The sequence below is a fragment of the Equus asinus genome, chromosome 21 (genome assembly GCF_041296235.1).
Source record: "Equus asinus isolate D_3611 breed Donkey chromosome 21, EquAss-T2T_v2, whole genome shotgun sequence".
NCBI classification, from domain to species: Eukaryota; Metazoa; Chordata; class Mammalia; order Perissodactyla; family Equidae; genus Equus; species Equus asinus.
Genome location: NC_091810.1, coordinates 42,115,051 through 42,132,040, shown reverse-complemented (window position 1 = coordinate 42,132,040; position 16,990 = coordinate 42,115,051). Strand labels below are relative to the sequence as shown.

The following is a 16,990-nucleotide window of genomic DNA, read 5'->3' as shown; positions in this document are numbered from 1 at the left end:
TTCAACTTGCAGTCATTATATGTTTACAATAGCTTTAGGGGTGGAAGTAGAAAGAAAACAGTTGTTTTCTACTCCAGATTCTACCACCAACTAGCTATGTGCCCTCAGGCAACTTACTTTAGTTCTTTTTTTTTTTTTAACAATTTTATTTTTTCCTTTTTCTCCCCAAAGCCCCCTGGTACATAGTTGTGTATTTTTAGTTGTGGGTCCTTCCAGTTGTGGCACGTGGGGCACCACCCTAGCATGGCCTGATAAGCGGTGCCATGCCCGTGCCCAGGATCCGAACTGGCGAAACCCTGGGCCGCTGAAGTGGAGCATGTGAACTTAACCACTCAGCCACAGGGCCGGCCTCTACTTTAGCTCTTTAAACCTATTTCTTCATTTGTAGAATGGGATTGACAATATTTAACTTGCAGGGTTTTGTGGGAATTTAGTGAAATATTGCTTATGAAGCAGGAAGCAACATTCTGGCGTTCAACCAGTGTTAGTTCTCCTTTCCTTTCTTGATTTTTAACCTTGCTTTCTTTGCAAGTAGTGCTTCCAGTGGTGTAAGAAATGGTCTATGGCCAGTATGTTTGTTTTGCCTGTCCATCATTCTGTCTACTCAAAGATACAGTGAAAATAGTCACCTTGTTGTAGATTTCTCAGTTTGGGAACAGTTTAATATTGATGTTGGTACCCAAATTAATTTATCTCTGAGAACCTCATTTCCTTTATTTGTAAAATAAGACCAATTAAAAAGTATAATCCTCATATTTTTGAAGACTTAGTTATGCGCCAGGCAGCAATCTATGTGCGTATTCTTTCATTGAGCCCTCACAACAACCTTGTTAAGGTCATTATTATCCCTCATCTTTACAGATGAGGAAACTGAGGCAAAGAAAAGTTGTGTCTTATAGCAAATTACAGAGCTGTTAAGTGGTGAAATTAAGATTTAAATTCAGTCAACCTGACTTTAGCATTTATAATCTTCAGGATGGTAGTTTTTATATAGTATAAGCCTAATAAATATTACCTACAATAATAATTGTCATATGCAAAGCACAGTAAATTATTCATAATGATAATCTAGCTATTCTTCCATTTCCATTTATATACTATTGGTGTGTATCTTAATGATTAAGTACTGCAGAGAGAATCAACCAGTGATGACATTTTTTTTTCTTTTTTGAGGATGATTAACCCTGAGCCAACATCTGCTGCCAATCCTCCCCTTTTTTGCTGAGGAAGACTGGCCCTGAGCTAACATCTGTGCCCATCTTCCTCTACTTTACATGTGGGACGCCAGCCACATGCCAAGCAGTGTGTAGGTCTGCACTGGGATCCAAACTGGTGAACCCCGGGCCGCCGAAGCAGAACGTGTGCACTTAACTGCTGCACCACTGGGCTGGCCCCAGTAATGACTTTTTAATACTAGAAAGTTGGGTGCTGCTTCTAACTGAAGAATAGATATTTTGAAAAATAGATACTCTACCACTCATTTGTTGTGTCCTGTGTTTCATTCTTGAATAGATTTTGTTTGCCCTGATATAGGAACTGTAGTATCAGGACACAATAATGATGGATCATGTCTTGACTTGCTAAAATCTTGCCTTCTTATGCAAAGTAAATTTGTACCTTCAGTCATCCTTTTTTTGGAGCACCTACTATATACTATGCACTGTTCTGTGCAATGAGGATATAGCAGTTAACAAAACAGACAAAAATCCTTGCCCTCATGAAGTTTATATTCTGGTAGGATCTTAATGGAAGATTTGGTCCCACCTTTATGGCAGTTTTACCTTCCTGGCCAATACTCTAAATATAAAGTAAAAGTTCCTTCTAAGCCAGAAGAATACTTTTGAAAGTATATTCCTCTTGGTTTACTTCAATATCTTGATCATAAAATTGCCCAGAATATTAAAATCAGAAGAGAGTCATTTTTCTGTTTTCTTTTCCATTCCCCCAGAGTGGTTGTTTTTCTATCTATATATAGATTAGATGTATTAGCATGCCTTATTTGAGACTGTAACTTTGTGATCAAAACTACAACATTCAGAAATGTCTGATTACGCACCCTATCAGTGCACCAGAGGTCATAGATTGGATTCCCATGGGCCTCTGTGGTCAGTGACTTCACTTCTAATCTAAGCTCCCTGTCTCTTCAGCAGTTGGCCTTCGGCTAGAAATGGCAGTGAGAAAAGAAGCAAAAGCCTTCTTGTAATCCATCACCTGTTTCATAAGTTAAGCTACAAATTATAGGGGTGTTCTTATATGGAATAGCCATAAGAATGTATATTTTAATATTGTACTAAATATTGGTGACGGTAATGGTTTTAGATATCTTTCTGATTACTTTCAAAATGAAAAATATCTCTTGATTTAGTTGTTTATAACACAGTTGATTATAATATAATTATATTCACTATAGTTTTTCAAATAATGTATGACTGTGTGAAGTTAGAAAGTAAATGTCCGCCATGTCCCTACCTCCAAAAAAGACCATTGGTAACTCTGTTTGAGATCCTTCTAGACTTGAATAAATAATATAACTAAAAATTCATAGCTAAATGTATAACTACTTTCAATCTAAATGGGGTCATGGAGCCAGCCCAGTGGCGCAGTGGTTAACTGCGCACATTCTGCTTCGGCGGCCCGGGGTTCACCAGTTTGGATCCCGGGTGCAGACCTACACACTGCTTGGCATGTGGCTGGCGTCCCACATGTAAAGTAGAGGAAGATGGGCACAGATGTTAGCTCAGGGCCAGTCCTCCTCAGCAAAAAGAGGAGGACTGAGAGCAGTTAGCTCAGGGCTAATCTTCCTCAAAAAATAAATAAATGGGGTCATATTATACATACTGTTCTTTAACAGACTTTATTTTTACTTAATAGTAGTGAATATATCTTGAATATTTTCCATTCCATAATGAAGAATGTTGCAATGAACATCCTTATATGTACTATAAATAGTCTATTGTTTCCTTAGAAAAAGTACTAGAAGTGGATATGCCTATTTACATTTTTCATACAAATTACCACAAACAGTACAATCAAGTGCATAGCATTGTAAAAAATCATATGCTTAGTGAATTTATAATCTCACTAAGGAAATAAGATATATAGACACACAGAATGATAAAAAAAAGATCATGATTAATTGCTAAAACACAAGACTCAGAGAAGATGCAATTAAAAGGAGCTGCATGCTGAAGAAGTGAAGACTTCCTTAGAGGTGATGGGGCTTACGCTCTCTCTTACGGAATGAATAGGCCAAGTAGAGAGAATGGTCGTTGAATTTAGGGAAATGTAAACTCAAGCAAAGAATTGCAGGCCATCATGAGCTGGCATGCCTCAGCCCTGTAAAGAGGCTGACCTGACTGAAACAGAGCTCCTGTGGGAATTAATGCAGGGACCAGATTATGGCTAAATTCTGGGATGTGAAGCTTGGCTGAGGCCTTATGGAGAAACGGGGAAGTGCTGTAGGATTATGGTGAGCGAAATGGCCATCTCTGTAAATGCTATCCTAATGCATGCGATAGTATACAGGGCCTAATTAATAGTCAGTCATCTTGAATAAATTATTGGACTTATAGTTAATATTTTTGAGAGCAATTCATTGCAAACTAGCCCTAGAATATCTTTTATTGGATCAAGCAGCACACTACTTGCAAATAATTTCAAAACTTTTTTTATTTTAAGTTTTTCTCAATGTAGTTCAGGTATCATTATATTTTCTTTAGATATAAAAAGCTGGTGATTTTCTTGTTTTAACTGTTACTTTTATAACAAATAATTGTGATTTTTTTTTTTTTAGAATTTTATTATGAGTATAAATATTACTAAGGCAACCTAACTTGTGTTTTTATATAATAGAGCCGTTTGCTTTTATCATCTTCATACAATGTCCCCATGGCCTTGGGAATTTTGCTATATTTGTTGCATTTCTCTGAATACTTTAGCAAAGCTTGCTTCGTTTTTGTTTCCAGTTGGCCAGTGGACAACCTTGAACAAAAGCCCCAGCCCTCTGCACAGCAGACACCAATCCACATTATAATTTAATATGAGCTACGTGTAATAGCCAGCATTCCATTTTGGACTAGAGTGGTACAGAAGTAAGAGATTTCAGTGACTTCAGTTAATTTTAAAAGTATTTTGCATACCAGTAGATTTAGAGCACGCATAGCCTGAAGCAGTTTTATTGATATAAGCTATTTAATTATAATGGGATTCTACTTTTTTTTTTTTCTTGGTAGAAAACCAGGCAAGAGCAAAGGAATCTGATTTATCAGATACTCTGAGTCCAAGCAAGGAAAAAAGTAGTGACGACACTACAGGTGAGTTTTAACCTAATGTTTACAAATCTACAGATGTTATTGTTACCAATAGAGGAGTTTAGGTATGCAGGTTAATGTGAGTGGAGATTTCAAAGTTTGTGTTTTGGGAAAAAACAATGCTTCCATTTATCAATAGCTGTATAAATTTCAGTTACTTATTTTGATAATGATAGCTTGCTGATAGAGCTCATTACTGTTTGTAATTGTCTTTTTTCCCCTCTCTGTAGACGCCCAAATGGATGAGCAAGACCTAAATGAACCTCTTGCTAAAGTGTCCCTATTAAAAGGTACTTTTAACATGTTTTTATGACGTTTTAAACCAGGGCATCAGATTCATCCTTTTCAATTCCATGTATTATGTGAAGTTTTAAGTTTTAGTTGAAAGGTTAACTTTTTTGTATATTTTTATTGTATAACAGGTCCTGTAAGGTAGCAGGAACTAAAATTTAAAATGTTAGTTTTGGTGCCAGTGCTTCAAACAAAAAGTTGAAATTATAAAATTGGGATCTATCAAGGTTATGAAAGGCGAAACTGCGAGTGATATTCTGCATATGAAATGCAGCTGTGGTTTTTTTGTGTTTACCTTCATGTCTCTGATAGAAACTTACTAACACTTATAACATAAATTAGAAAAAGGTAGGGCTGGCCCGGTGGCGCAGCGGTTAAGTTCTCATGTTCTGCTTAGCGGCCCGGGGTTCACCGGTTCGGATCCTGGATGCGGACATGGCACCACTTGGCACGCCATGCTGTTGTAGGCGTCCCACATATAAAGTGGAGGAGGATGGGCATGGATGTTAGCTCAGGGCCATTCTTCCTCAGCAAAAAGAGTAGGATTGGCAGCAGTTAGCTCAGGGCTAATCTTCCTCAAAAAAAGAAAAAAGAAAAGAAAAAGGTAAAATCATTAACTTTCTTGAAAGAACCACCTGTTTGCTCTGTTACCATATGGTAGCAGTTTAAATTTCCTCATTTTCTGGTCCTCCCTATCCTCCAATAAATGTCCCTAGGTTCTTAGGATGCTCTTTTAGAAATTTTGGGTGGGGCTAAGATAAGCAGTGCATATAATAAACTCTTTCACTTGTCTCACTTCTAGGTAAGAAGTACATTTATTTCTTGATATTGTTTAGAATGAAATGGGTAGGAAATAAATCAGCATTTATAAAAGTGTTTTTAAAATAAAGTACCTTGAGGTGACTTATTGATAAATCTGTGGTTGTCACCTTTTAGTCTTTTTTATATTGCCTTATTGCACACAGAAAAGTTGACATATAAGTTCAGCCCAGTGGGTTAAACATGTTGGTAACAGTGGACTAACACCAGGCAGCTCTCTCGAATCGGCAGCGAAAGCAGCCTGTGGAACTTTCTCTGTATAGAAATTCCAGTGCTTCTGGCTGGACTATTAAGAGATCTTCTAGTCCAGATCCTGAGCCTTGGATTATATAAGGAAGACTTAGTTTTACCCTACATGACTCTGCTGCTGGCCTAGTGGTACAATGATAGGGATAGGGGGTGGTTACCAAAGAGATTACCCAGATTCTCTTAGCGTTCCTTGTTCTGGGCATCCTGGCCTTCTCTTTTCTTCCCCACAGATACTGAAGCTCATGTGGCTCTTTGAACCACCTTTGATTGAGCTCTATTACCAAGGGAAGCCCTGAGGAATACTGGCCCAGGCAACCAATTGCCAACCTGTCTTTAAGTATGATCGTAATTTCTAGCACTGTTGGTGATCTGCGCTCTTCTCAGATGACCATTGGTGTTGAGGAGGCGTGCTTTTTTCTAGTGTCATAATAATAAATCTAAGTTAATATTCGCACAGTCCAGAAAGCTTATCTTGGAGCATTTCTGATTCTTCTCAGAAACGCAATACTGTTACTGTATGAAATGTTGTTGCTGATACTGAAAAAAATGTCGTTATCTGGACCTTTGTGGGAACATAGAGAAATAAGAGGGGAGGTGAATGAGTAATGAACACCTGTCATACAAAAGTAGCTGTTCTTATGGCTTTTTTTATTATAGAAATCTCCCAGAAATCTTTTTAGCACCCAAGTTCAGATTGATTTATAAGTAGTATTTATGATTGTGTTAATTATCTTCAACTGTTACTAGTGCTTTTGTGATTTTATGTCTGTTTTAGATTTTTATTTTTATCCCATTGCCTACCACAATGCCAGATGTTCAGTAAAATTCAGATATTTATTCAATAAATTAATAATAGACCTCTTACATCAAAGTTATAAAACCACAAGAGCATTAGGAAAGGAACACACTCTAACCAAGAAACTAAGAGTCAAAGAGCTCTGGGTTCAATCCCAGCTCTGGCTTGCATTTGTGATAAGACCTTGGGCAAATTGCTTAACCCTTATGTGCTTCAGTTTTTTCATTTGTCACATTGGAGAAAAATGACTTCATAGGGTTATTGTGAAGATTAAATGAAATAATGCCTGTAGATCACTTACCAGGGTATTGGGAACGTAACATGTTAAGCACCATAATGAAGGCGCTGTTAATAATAATGATGATAGTGATTGATAAAAGCAGAACTATCTGTTAAAGGGTAACTTTTCATTAATTGAATAAGATTGTGGTTTCAAAAAAGCATTTCCTACTTTATCTTTTAGGGAAAAGCAGTTGTTGGTGGTGGATGTTTTCCAAATGATAATGTATTTATTTGTTTGTTTACTTTGCCAGATGTCAGGGGGTAAAGTTTTTTTAATCCTTGAGTACCACAGGAAAGCTAAATTTTGTCTGTGAAAGTGCCCACGATATAGGCTGGGAAATCAGTCTCAAGGAAAAGGGAATAAAAGGGAAAGATGTGGGAAAGAAAGACATTTGAAAATACAAGGTGCATGTGGAAGGAGGGTGGGTGTATAAATGCTGCTAGTAATTGCTTGGGGTGCCAGTGAAGATGAATCAGTTTCCCTAACCTTGCTTTAAATTAAGGTGACAAAAGCAAAAACAGAACCCCAAAACTTTCTTCACATTTCTGTATGATTGCCAACTTTTGTTAATGATATCATATCTTTATCAACACCTCTTGAAAGGTTTTGCACCTTGATTTTAAGAACAGACTGTCAATAGTCAGTCAATGATTAGATATAAAGAAAAATCACCCATTAGAAGCAGGCGTATTTTAGAAGTCTCTAAGAAACGGTCACCATGGCCCTAAGTGGTTATTTAATCCATTGTTTTTCTTTTGTAAGAGTTGTATAAATTCTTAAAAATAATGTATTGCCTGGCACATAGAAACATTTGAGTTATGCTTGATTATGTGTAGTTGTATTTTGTAATCTGTATAATTAGGTTCAGTAGGCTGACAAAATTTTTCTCTTAAACGAAGAGTACAAGTTGTTAGACCACAGTGTTAACCTTGAGAGCTGTAGAAAATAGCCCCTTTATTTTCCTCATTGAACCCTATTCCTGACTCTTGAACCATTAGTTTCAAATTTTATTCTTTCTCTTTTAAAAAACAGCCAATCTTTATTTCAAATTATAGTGTGCTACCCTTCATGTTAGTCATGTCGGATTAAGAGAATAATCTAAAGTAGGTCAAACATTCACCATGAGATATAAATAAAATGATGATGGCAATGATACATTTATCCTGAAATATTAATTATTTTCAATCAATTTATGCTACTTTTGAACAGAAATAAGGATGTAGCTCAAATCACAGTTTTCTATATGCTTGCAGACGTGTTCCAGATAAGGTAAAAAGAAAACTGGAATTCAGTCCAAGTAGTTTCTAATGCAGATGTGCTCTATTTGGGGAACTATGCCAGGGACTCTGGTGATTTCAAAGACTGATAAGACTGTCCTTGGGGTTTGAGGAGTTTCTAGTCAAATTGGTGATAGGAGAGGGATAGATGATAAGCTGCTTCTTGATGGTTGTTCCCATTAGGAGTCAAAGAAAGGAGAAAGAATGTCCAGATTTTTGGTTTCTTTTTGTTTATCTTGGAAGAAGGGGAAGAAAGGCAACCTGAGCTTCATGAAAAAAGTATCATTTGATGTGACCTTTAAAGTGTGTCATACCACATATGACATATGCAGTGGCAAAAAACTGAACCTGAATCTGGTCAAGATTCTAGATCCAACTGCCAACTTGCAGGATATGTAAAGAACTAGGGACATATTCTAAATGATTGGTGGGGATATAATAGCAAAATCCAGAATGTGGAAAATTCTATAGGACACGACCCAGTTTCTTCAAGTAAATTGCAAGATTTGGGAGAAAAAAGGAAAGGATGGGGGATCCTACAAATTAAAAGAGATTTAAAAGATGTTTCAGCCATATGCAATGTGTGAACCTTGTTTGGCTCTTCATTCAAGCAATTCAACTGTAAAAGAAATTTCAGATGAGAAAATTTTCATATTGACTGGACACTTGATATTAAGGAATTGCTCATTATTTTCAATGTGGTACTAGTGTTACAGTTATTTATTTTTTTGGTTTTAGTTCTTTTAGAGATTATATAGATATAGATAGATAGATTTTTTGAATGAGTAGGTTTATGAGAAGATTCAGAGACCTTCTCAGACAAAGGAAATATTTTAATTTTAAAATATTAAAAACCACAAGCTAGATAATATGGGTTGCGTTTGACAAGTATAATTAAAGTTTATTCACATAATCACTTGAGTGTTTTTCTATAAGTTGGGGTGATTATTTGGCAGCATTCAGAGACTTCTGAGCACAGAAATGATATGATCAGATCTGTACTTTTGGGAGATTTGTTGAATGAATTGGAGTAGTTAAAGGCTGGAGGTAAGGCAATCAGTTAGGAGGCTTAGGTAATCATTGAGAGGCTGAACGAGGATGAGTGCTGTGGAAATTTAAACAGAAGAACAAAATCCAATTTGGGGCCCTGTTCCTGTCTTACTCTATCATCTCTCCTTTGGTGATCTTGTCCATAGGCCTGAGAAACTGAAAGAGAGAGAGATGGAAGTCAGATATAATTCCAACGTTTGACCCTGAGTGACTGAAAGGATGGTGGTGTCATTAACAGAAATATTTATTTCTGGAAGAAGAGATGTGCTGGTGAGGCACATGTTGAGCAGGAAGGGTGACCATAGGTTCTGGTTTGCCTGAAACCATTTATGCCTGTTTTCCCAATTATTAAAATTGCTTCCTTTCACATTCAAAGGTGTCCCAGTTTTGTATTGTCACACTAGGAACTAGAGATGCAGTTGGAAGTACAAGACAGAAACTAGAAGTAGAAAGTCATTTTCATTTATTTCTGAGACCTTTATTGACCTGGGAGATAGAGAGAGAAGACACATGAGGATGCTTCAGTCTTATGGAGGAAAGAAATATGTTGACAGTGTTAATAAGTGTTTTAATAGGTGTGGTGGTAACTTTGAAGGGCACAGCTAACTTCCTGGCTAAGGGCAGGGGTGGAGTGGAGCAGTAGTCAAGATGGCTTCCCGAATGAGGTGGTTAAAGATAAGTGAGAGTATGCCAACAAGGAAAAGGGAGCCATGCATTTCTTTAAAATAGTACTAACATTTAAATATAGGAATAATGTTTAAAGTAAGAATAATATCTGTCAGGAGTAAAGTGTACAAGAACACAAGTGTGGTGGAGCACAGACTGTGTGGGGCGAATATGATGAAAGATAAGACTTGATCAGACAGAAGGCAGTAACGGTGTTTGGGAATTCTTTGCGTAGGGCTGGACCATGATAGCAGGGGAATTTATAGAGAAAGAAAAGAACAATAGGGAGGACAAAGGAGCCAACAAAAGATCCAGTTGTCAAGAAGGAACCCAGCTGGTCAGAAAGAATGGCAAAGGGGTGAAAATTGACAGTAAGAGGCTGCGTCTGAAGTTAAATTCATAGTTAGGTTGCCACCTAGAACTATCTCACATGACTGCACATACCCATGACAGAAAAATAGTCTTTCTCCATTGTGAAGGTTGTTCTTATCAACCAAGCCTGCAACTACCAGACCTTCCAAAGGGAGGAGTGATAGTAGTGGAAAGAGGATGCACCCACCTGGCCAGCTGCCTCGGCCAGCTAACTTCTGTCAGTTGATGAGGTAACACATATTGTGGCTATATCAGCCTTCAACAAACATGCACAGATGAAATAGAACTTGGGAAGAAATGCTTTGATTTGGCCCTTTACCAAGTGGTTCAGAGTATCTCAACCATGTTTAGAGCAAAGGTCAAAATTTAAGTTATATCTCTAGTCACTCTTCTGAAGAAATAGTGACACCAAATTTAATTTAAGATATCACGTAGGTATTCTTTGTGCCAGGGCTGGTTCATTTAGTGGATTCTTGTGTGGTATGGATCTCTTTACAACATTTAGCCTTAATCTGAGAAAAGCTGGCCCCTGTCCCAGACTGTACACCAGGCAGTTCTAAAGCTACGCCATCTGTGTTAAGGGGAAAACTGATTCTATTAATCTTTCCACCTCATGATAGTTCCTAAAAAAATATCCATTTGACTTGCATATGTAAATAAAATGGATTTGGTTCAGTAAGACTTTCATTTATCTTCATCTAAACACTTCCATCAATACTCATAACAAGACTTCACAAGATTGTGAGGTAAATTGATACAAAAAGTCCGTTTCCATGACAAAAGTGAGGCACCATGAGAGTGAACCTAAGCTATAATAAACTAATAATTCATTTTCCCACACAACCATATGAAATACAATGAGGCCTTGATCAACCTTAGCACAAAAAGATTTGCTCATTCATCTTTGATAAAAAATTGATACTTCGTTTTCTGAAAAGAGTATCTGCACACTACTTGATTAGTTTGAATATAGTCATTTGTGTTTATTATATTAAACTTAATTTGTAAAGATTTTTGGTCAGTATCCTTCTATAATCAAACACTGTGTAGAGTTTATATGTTTACATTATTTGAAACATGGAGTCTTTATTAGCTCTAATTAAAATGCTGATCCTGTTCATTATGTGGCACAAAGAACTAATTTGCAAATAGTAGATTCCTGTGTTAGCCAAACTCATTATTGCCTAGATTAGTCTGTCTCCTGAAACATAATTACTTAACATAAAAATTGTTCTATTATTTTTAGTTTGAAAAGCAAGAATTAGTTTTGTTTTACAACATCACTGATGAAGGGAATTGTTCTGCTGCAGACAAGAATTATCTGTTTTAATAGACCTTTGAGATAGATTACATATGATTCTTCATTTATAAAAGGATCCCCTTCCTCAAAATAAAACAGCTTTTTAGTTGTTGGATTAATTCATTTACAATTATTGTTTATTTCAAAAATCTACACGGTTAGATGCAAATCTTTGGTTACCTTGTATGTTAATCAGATAGTTAAGTGCCTACTGTATGTCTAGTATTGTATTATTTGGAAAATAGTATGGAAAATAGTATGTTCCATATAACATGGAACATAAGTGTGAAACGTACATGTGTTTAACATTTGTTACTAAAAAGAAAAACAATGATAGGAATCCTCTTATTTCTGGAGAAGAAAAAAAGACTTGGTTGTTAGGAAAGCATGCCACTTAATGCTATGATATAACTAAGAAGGTACCATGATTTATGAGAAAGACAATTGAGCTAGAGTCAGAATTCCAATCCTATCTCCACCACTTCCCAGATGTGTAAGCTTTTTCAGATCTCTGGACGTTTATTTCCTCCTCTCTCAAATGAAAGGAGTACTTACTTGATCTTAAAGGTCTCTTCCAAAATCCTATGTGTCTATATGGGTTCATACTCCTTTTAAATATGAAACTAAATGCTATTGAATATTAGGGAACTTGAAAGGGCTTCCTGCTTGCTTGGGTTTTACTGTCAAGCTCTAGAAATCAGACAAAAGAGACCACTGCGTGCTGAGAGTTAGATGCAGTCAGGAGGTTTGATGCAGAGGCTTGAACCTGGGCTTTAAAGGATGGGCGGGTTTGGAGGAGTAAAGGAGAATGGCATGAGCAAGTTTAAGTGAGGACAGTAGTCATGAGCGGAGCTACTGAGGAGACTAGTAGGTATAATAGTGTATAGAGTATAATAGTGAGTGATGGAAAATAAGTAATGACTGGATTGTGGAGAACGTTAAAAGTCAAAGATGTCTGGATTTATATAATAGGGATTCAATGTAGGTTCTTAGTCTAACTGAGAGAATTGCTCTAGTATCACAGTGCAAGATAGAATGCAGAAGAGCAAGATAGGTTAAGGACAACAATTTGGGCAGAAATGATTGAGGCTTGTTCTAAGATTGTGGCATTAGGATTGATAATCTCAAGAGACCTTTTTTAGTTATGAAAAATTTCAAACCCAAGAAAAGTTGAAGAGTACTGAAAACACCCATATGGGCCCACCACCTGGATTTAACAGTTGTATTTTGCCATATTTTCTGTATTTGTATGTGTATATAGGTAGAAAAAATTTCTAACTTTTTATTTTACTATAATTTCAGACTTATAGAAAAGTTGCAAAAATAGGACAAAGAATCCCATGTACTCTTTATCCAAAGTCTCCAAATGTTAACGTTTCACCCCGTTTGCTCTTAACGTTTTACCAAATTTGATTTATCTGTCTTCTTCTCTCTGCTCCTTCCCCTGGCTCTCTCTCCATGAACCATTGAGAGTAAGTTGTAGACATGATAACCTTTACTCCTAAATACTTCAGTATGTATTTTCTGTTTCTCTTATATAACCACTGTACAATTCTCAAAATTAGAAAATTAACATTAATACATTACTATTATCAAATCCACAGACCTTATTCAGATTTTGTCAGTTGTCTCACTAATGTCCTTTATAACAAAAGAAAATGCTGAATTGTAACTTACGTTCAGTTGTCATGTCTCTTTAATCTCCCCTAACCTGGAACAGTTCCTCACTTTTCTTTGTGTTTCATGACATTGACATTTTTGAAGAGCACAGGTATTTTGTAAAATGTCCCTCAGTTTGGATATATCTCATGTTTCATCATGGTTAGATTCAGACTATGCATTTTGGGCAGGAATATAACAGAAATAATATTGGGCACCATATCAGAAGGCGCCTCACATTGAATTATTCTGTCACTGGTGATATTAACTTTATATAAATATATGCTGTTACTCCTCAGACTTTTATCTACTTAGTTTTAGCATCTACTAATGATTCTTGCCTGAATCGATTATTACTATAATAGTTGCCAAATTGTGATTTCATAATTTTCTCATTCCTTCTACGTTAGCTGGGCTTCTATAAGGAAGAGTTTTCTCATCTCCTGTCTCCCTCCCTCCCTTCCTTTTTCTGTATCAGTATGAATTCATGGATTCATGTTTCTATTCAGTGGTTTATAATCTATCACTATGATTATTTATTTTGATACTCAAATTGTACTGTGTTTGGCCAGTGGGAGCCCCTCATGTCTTTTTTGATGTGACCCAATCATTTTTTGAGCCCTTTCTGATTTTATGACATAAAAGATGTTCTCTGTTCATCTTGTACTTTCCTGGCCTTAGCCCTGAAATCAGCTATTTCTCCAAAGAGCCCTAGTTCTTTTTAGTGGGGAATGGTATTTAGAAACCAAGATCTGAGTATTTGGTGTGTTTATTGCTTCTAGGCCTACTCAGTGAACAAAGTTAAGAAATAGATGTACAGTCGTGCACTGCATGATGATGTTTCAGTCAACAATGGACCACATATACAACAGTGGTCCCATTAAGAGTAGTACCATATAGCCTAGGTGTGTAATAGGTTATATCATCTAGGTTTGTGTGAGTACGCTCTATGATGTTCACACAACAACAAAATCACGTAACGATGCGTTTCTCAGAATGTATCCCCCATCCTTAAGCGATGCGTGACTATATGTAAATACATACACCTGTACATACTTGAATGTATATATATGCAGTCTCACATATCTATATTTATTTCTACATCTGTATTTTTCCATACATCGAAATCTATTAGAGTTCACACTCTAATTCATAACCTACACCACAGGATTAATTCTATCTTCCCTATTTCCATGTCTGTTATTCTCTTCTCCGACAGTGAGAAACCTGGCTTCCTTTATCTACAATATGTTTATTTATTTGATCATTTTTAGAATACAGAAAAAGTAGTTTCAGAGTTACTAACCAATGCTTCTATGGAAAAGAAGCCTATGTGTAGATTTGTTTTTTCTTGCTCATCAAATTATTAACATAGAACAGTAGTTCTCAACATGGAGTAATTTTACACCCCCAGGGACATTTGGCAATATATGGAAACATTTTTGGTTGTTACAACTCAGAGGGAGTGCTACTGGCATCTAGTGAACAGAGACCAGGGAAACTGTTAAACACCCACAATTCACAGGACAGCCCCCAGAACAAAGAATTTTTCATCCCAAAATGTCAAAAATGCTAAGGTTAAAAAAATGCTAGCATGCAACTAGGAAAATATCTATTGAAGGATGTCATGTAGATATTTTTTGCTAAACCACTTGAAAATAAGATATAGGGGGGCTGGCCCAGTGGCGCAGCAGTTAAGTTCGCACGTTCCGCTTCTTGGCGGCCTGGGGTTCGCCAGTTCGGATCCCGGGTGCAGACGTGGCACAGCTTGGCAAAAGCCATGCCGTGGTAGGCGTCCCACATATAAAGTAGAGGAAGATGGGCATGGATGTTAGTTCAGGGCCAGTCTTCTTCAGCAAAAAGAGGAGGATTGGCAGTAGTTAGCTCAGGGCTAATCTTCCTCAAAAAAAAAAAAAAAATATATATATATATAAGGATCATGATACTTCCCTCCTAACTACTCTTAAAAATATGGACACTGTCCTACGTAATGACAAATCCAAAGATGGGTTGCTAGGACCTTTGCAGACTCCAATGTGCAGGGTTGAAAGAGAAGTTTTGTAGTTGCTGTGCGAGTGTTCCTGTCACTGGAAAATCTCTCTACGTGCCTCTCCCCTTACCCAGAGGCCATTTGAAGGAAGAATTGATAGGTTGATTAGAATAGATGAACCCAGAGTGAAAATTTTTGACAGAAAAGTAGGGTATAATCTATGAATATGAAAATATGTGTGTGACGTACTGTGATAGTACTGTGAAATTTTAGTTTTAGCTTTTTTTTGATGGATTAAAGTTGTTATGCCTGAGCTACTTGTAAGCCAAAGTAATAGTCAAATAGAATCTACTATAAGAATATGGCCCACCTGATGATATATTTATTTCAAGCAGTGTTCAGTAGCAGAAAGTTTTAATACAATGAAAGATGAACAGAGTGACTAGAATGGGCAGAGGTTAGGGGAGGTGGCATATTTGAGATGTAATGCTGGATTGAATTTATTTTGATAAAAACCATCATCTAATAATTCAGCGAATATTCATTTGTTATACGTGTGTAGTGTTGGGGAAACAGTGATGACAAAGTGAGCACAGTGGAACTTTCAGCCTAATTTTTATTTTGTATTTCACAACTGGAGAAATCATGCTAAAATACTTTCTCCTAAAGAAAAGTTTATTTCTGTTTTTCCATTTCCAGTTAAGTTCCAAGTGAAATTTTTCTGACTTGTTATGAAGAAATTTCAAAATTGATAAAGAAGAATAGCATTATGCCCATCTTACTGAATTTCAAACCTTACATAAGCTCTACATGAGTGAAATATTTAACTTAGTGTATAATAATATGTATTTTATAGTACCATTGCCATGAATTACTAATATATATTTAACTGTACCTGTGTTCTTTCTCCAGGGTAAAATGACTAAAATGCTTAATATAATTTGCTTCTAAAGTTTATTTAACTCAGTTGTCCTGTGTTGTTTAACTATGCATGTCTAAACATGAAAGAGATTGCTAATCTTTGGTTGTAGAGATTGTGGTGTGATACTAACTCTTGCTTTTAAAATAAACATATTTTTGTCAGATGACTTGCAGGGTGCACAGTCAGAAATTGAGGCAAAACAAGAAATTCAGCATCTTCGCAAGGAATTGATTGAAGCCCAGGAGCTAGCTAGAGCAAGTAAACAAAAATGCTTTGAACTTCAAGGTGAGATCAAGATTACTTTGATTCTTTAGGGAATGTGAAGACAACATGATATAACTGAGTGGCCCCAAACTTGGCGTCCAGAAGCATGGTATTCTGTTCCAGATCCACAATTTTGTTATTAGATATGTGACCTTGGGACATTGATTTAACCTGTCTGAACTTATGCTTCAGATGAATAAAGAGTTACGGTTGCCCTACTTCCTTCCCATTGTTGATGTGATCAAGAAAGACCTGTATTGGGCCGGCCTGGTGGCGCAGCAGTTAAGTGCGCACGTTCCACTTTGGTGGCCTGGGGTTCACCAGTTTGGATCCCGGGTGTGGACATGGCACCGCTTGGCAAGCCATGCTGTGGTAGGCATCCCACATATAAGTAGAGAAAGATGGGCACGATGTTAGCTCAGGGCCAGTCTTCCTCAGCAAAAAGAGGAGGATTGGCGGCAGATGTTAGCTCAGGGCTAATCTTCCTCAAAATAAATAAATAAAAAAGACCTGTATTAATTAAAGATCTTAGTAGTTAATTACATATTAAGACAACAAAAGGAAAAACATACTGTATATACATTTCTAAGTTTTAGTTACACCTAATGCTAACTACTCAGTATAAGATAAGGGAAATTTATATTCCCTATGATTTTATAGTATATTCTTCAATAAATGGAAGGAACCAGGCAAGGTTAAGGTATAGAATCTTCTAATGTCCCAACCACTTTCTTTTCTAGTA

General features: G+C 36.6%; 1 protein-coding gene across 50 annotated transcripts in view; it reads left to right on the top strand.

The window, feature by feature from the left end:
* SLMAP (sarcolemma associated protein) overlaps window positions 1–16,990 on the top strand; it is a 159,551-nt gene that overhangs the window by 125,766 nt on the left and 16,795 nt on the right. For 30 of the 50 annotated variants that reach the window (XM_070493229.1, XM_070493232.1, XM_070493216.1 and 27 more), the window contains 3 exons: window positions 4,233–4,313; window positions 4,541–4,600; window positions 16,147–16,269. In XM_070493229.1, coding sequence (XP_070349330.1) covers window positions 4,233–4,313; window positions 4,541–4,600; window positions 16,147–16,269 — 264 coding nt within the window. The remainder of the gene's footprint in view (window positions 1–4,232; window positions 4,314–4,540; window positions 4,601–16,146; window positions 16,270–16,990) is intronic. The other 20 variants (XM_070493246.1, XM_070493247.1, XM_070493240.1 and 17 more) reach the window with 1 other exon arrangement.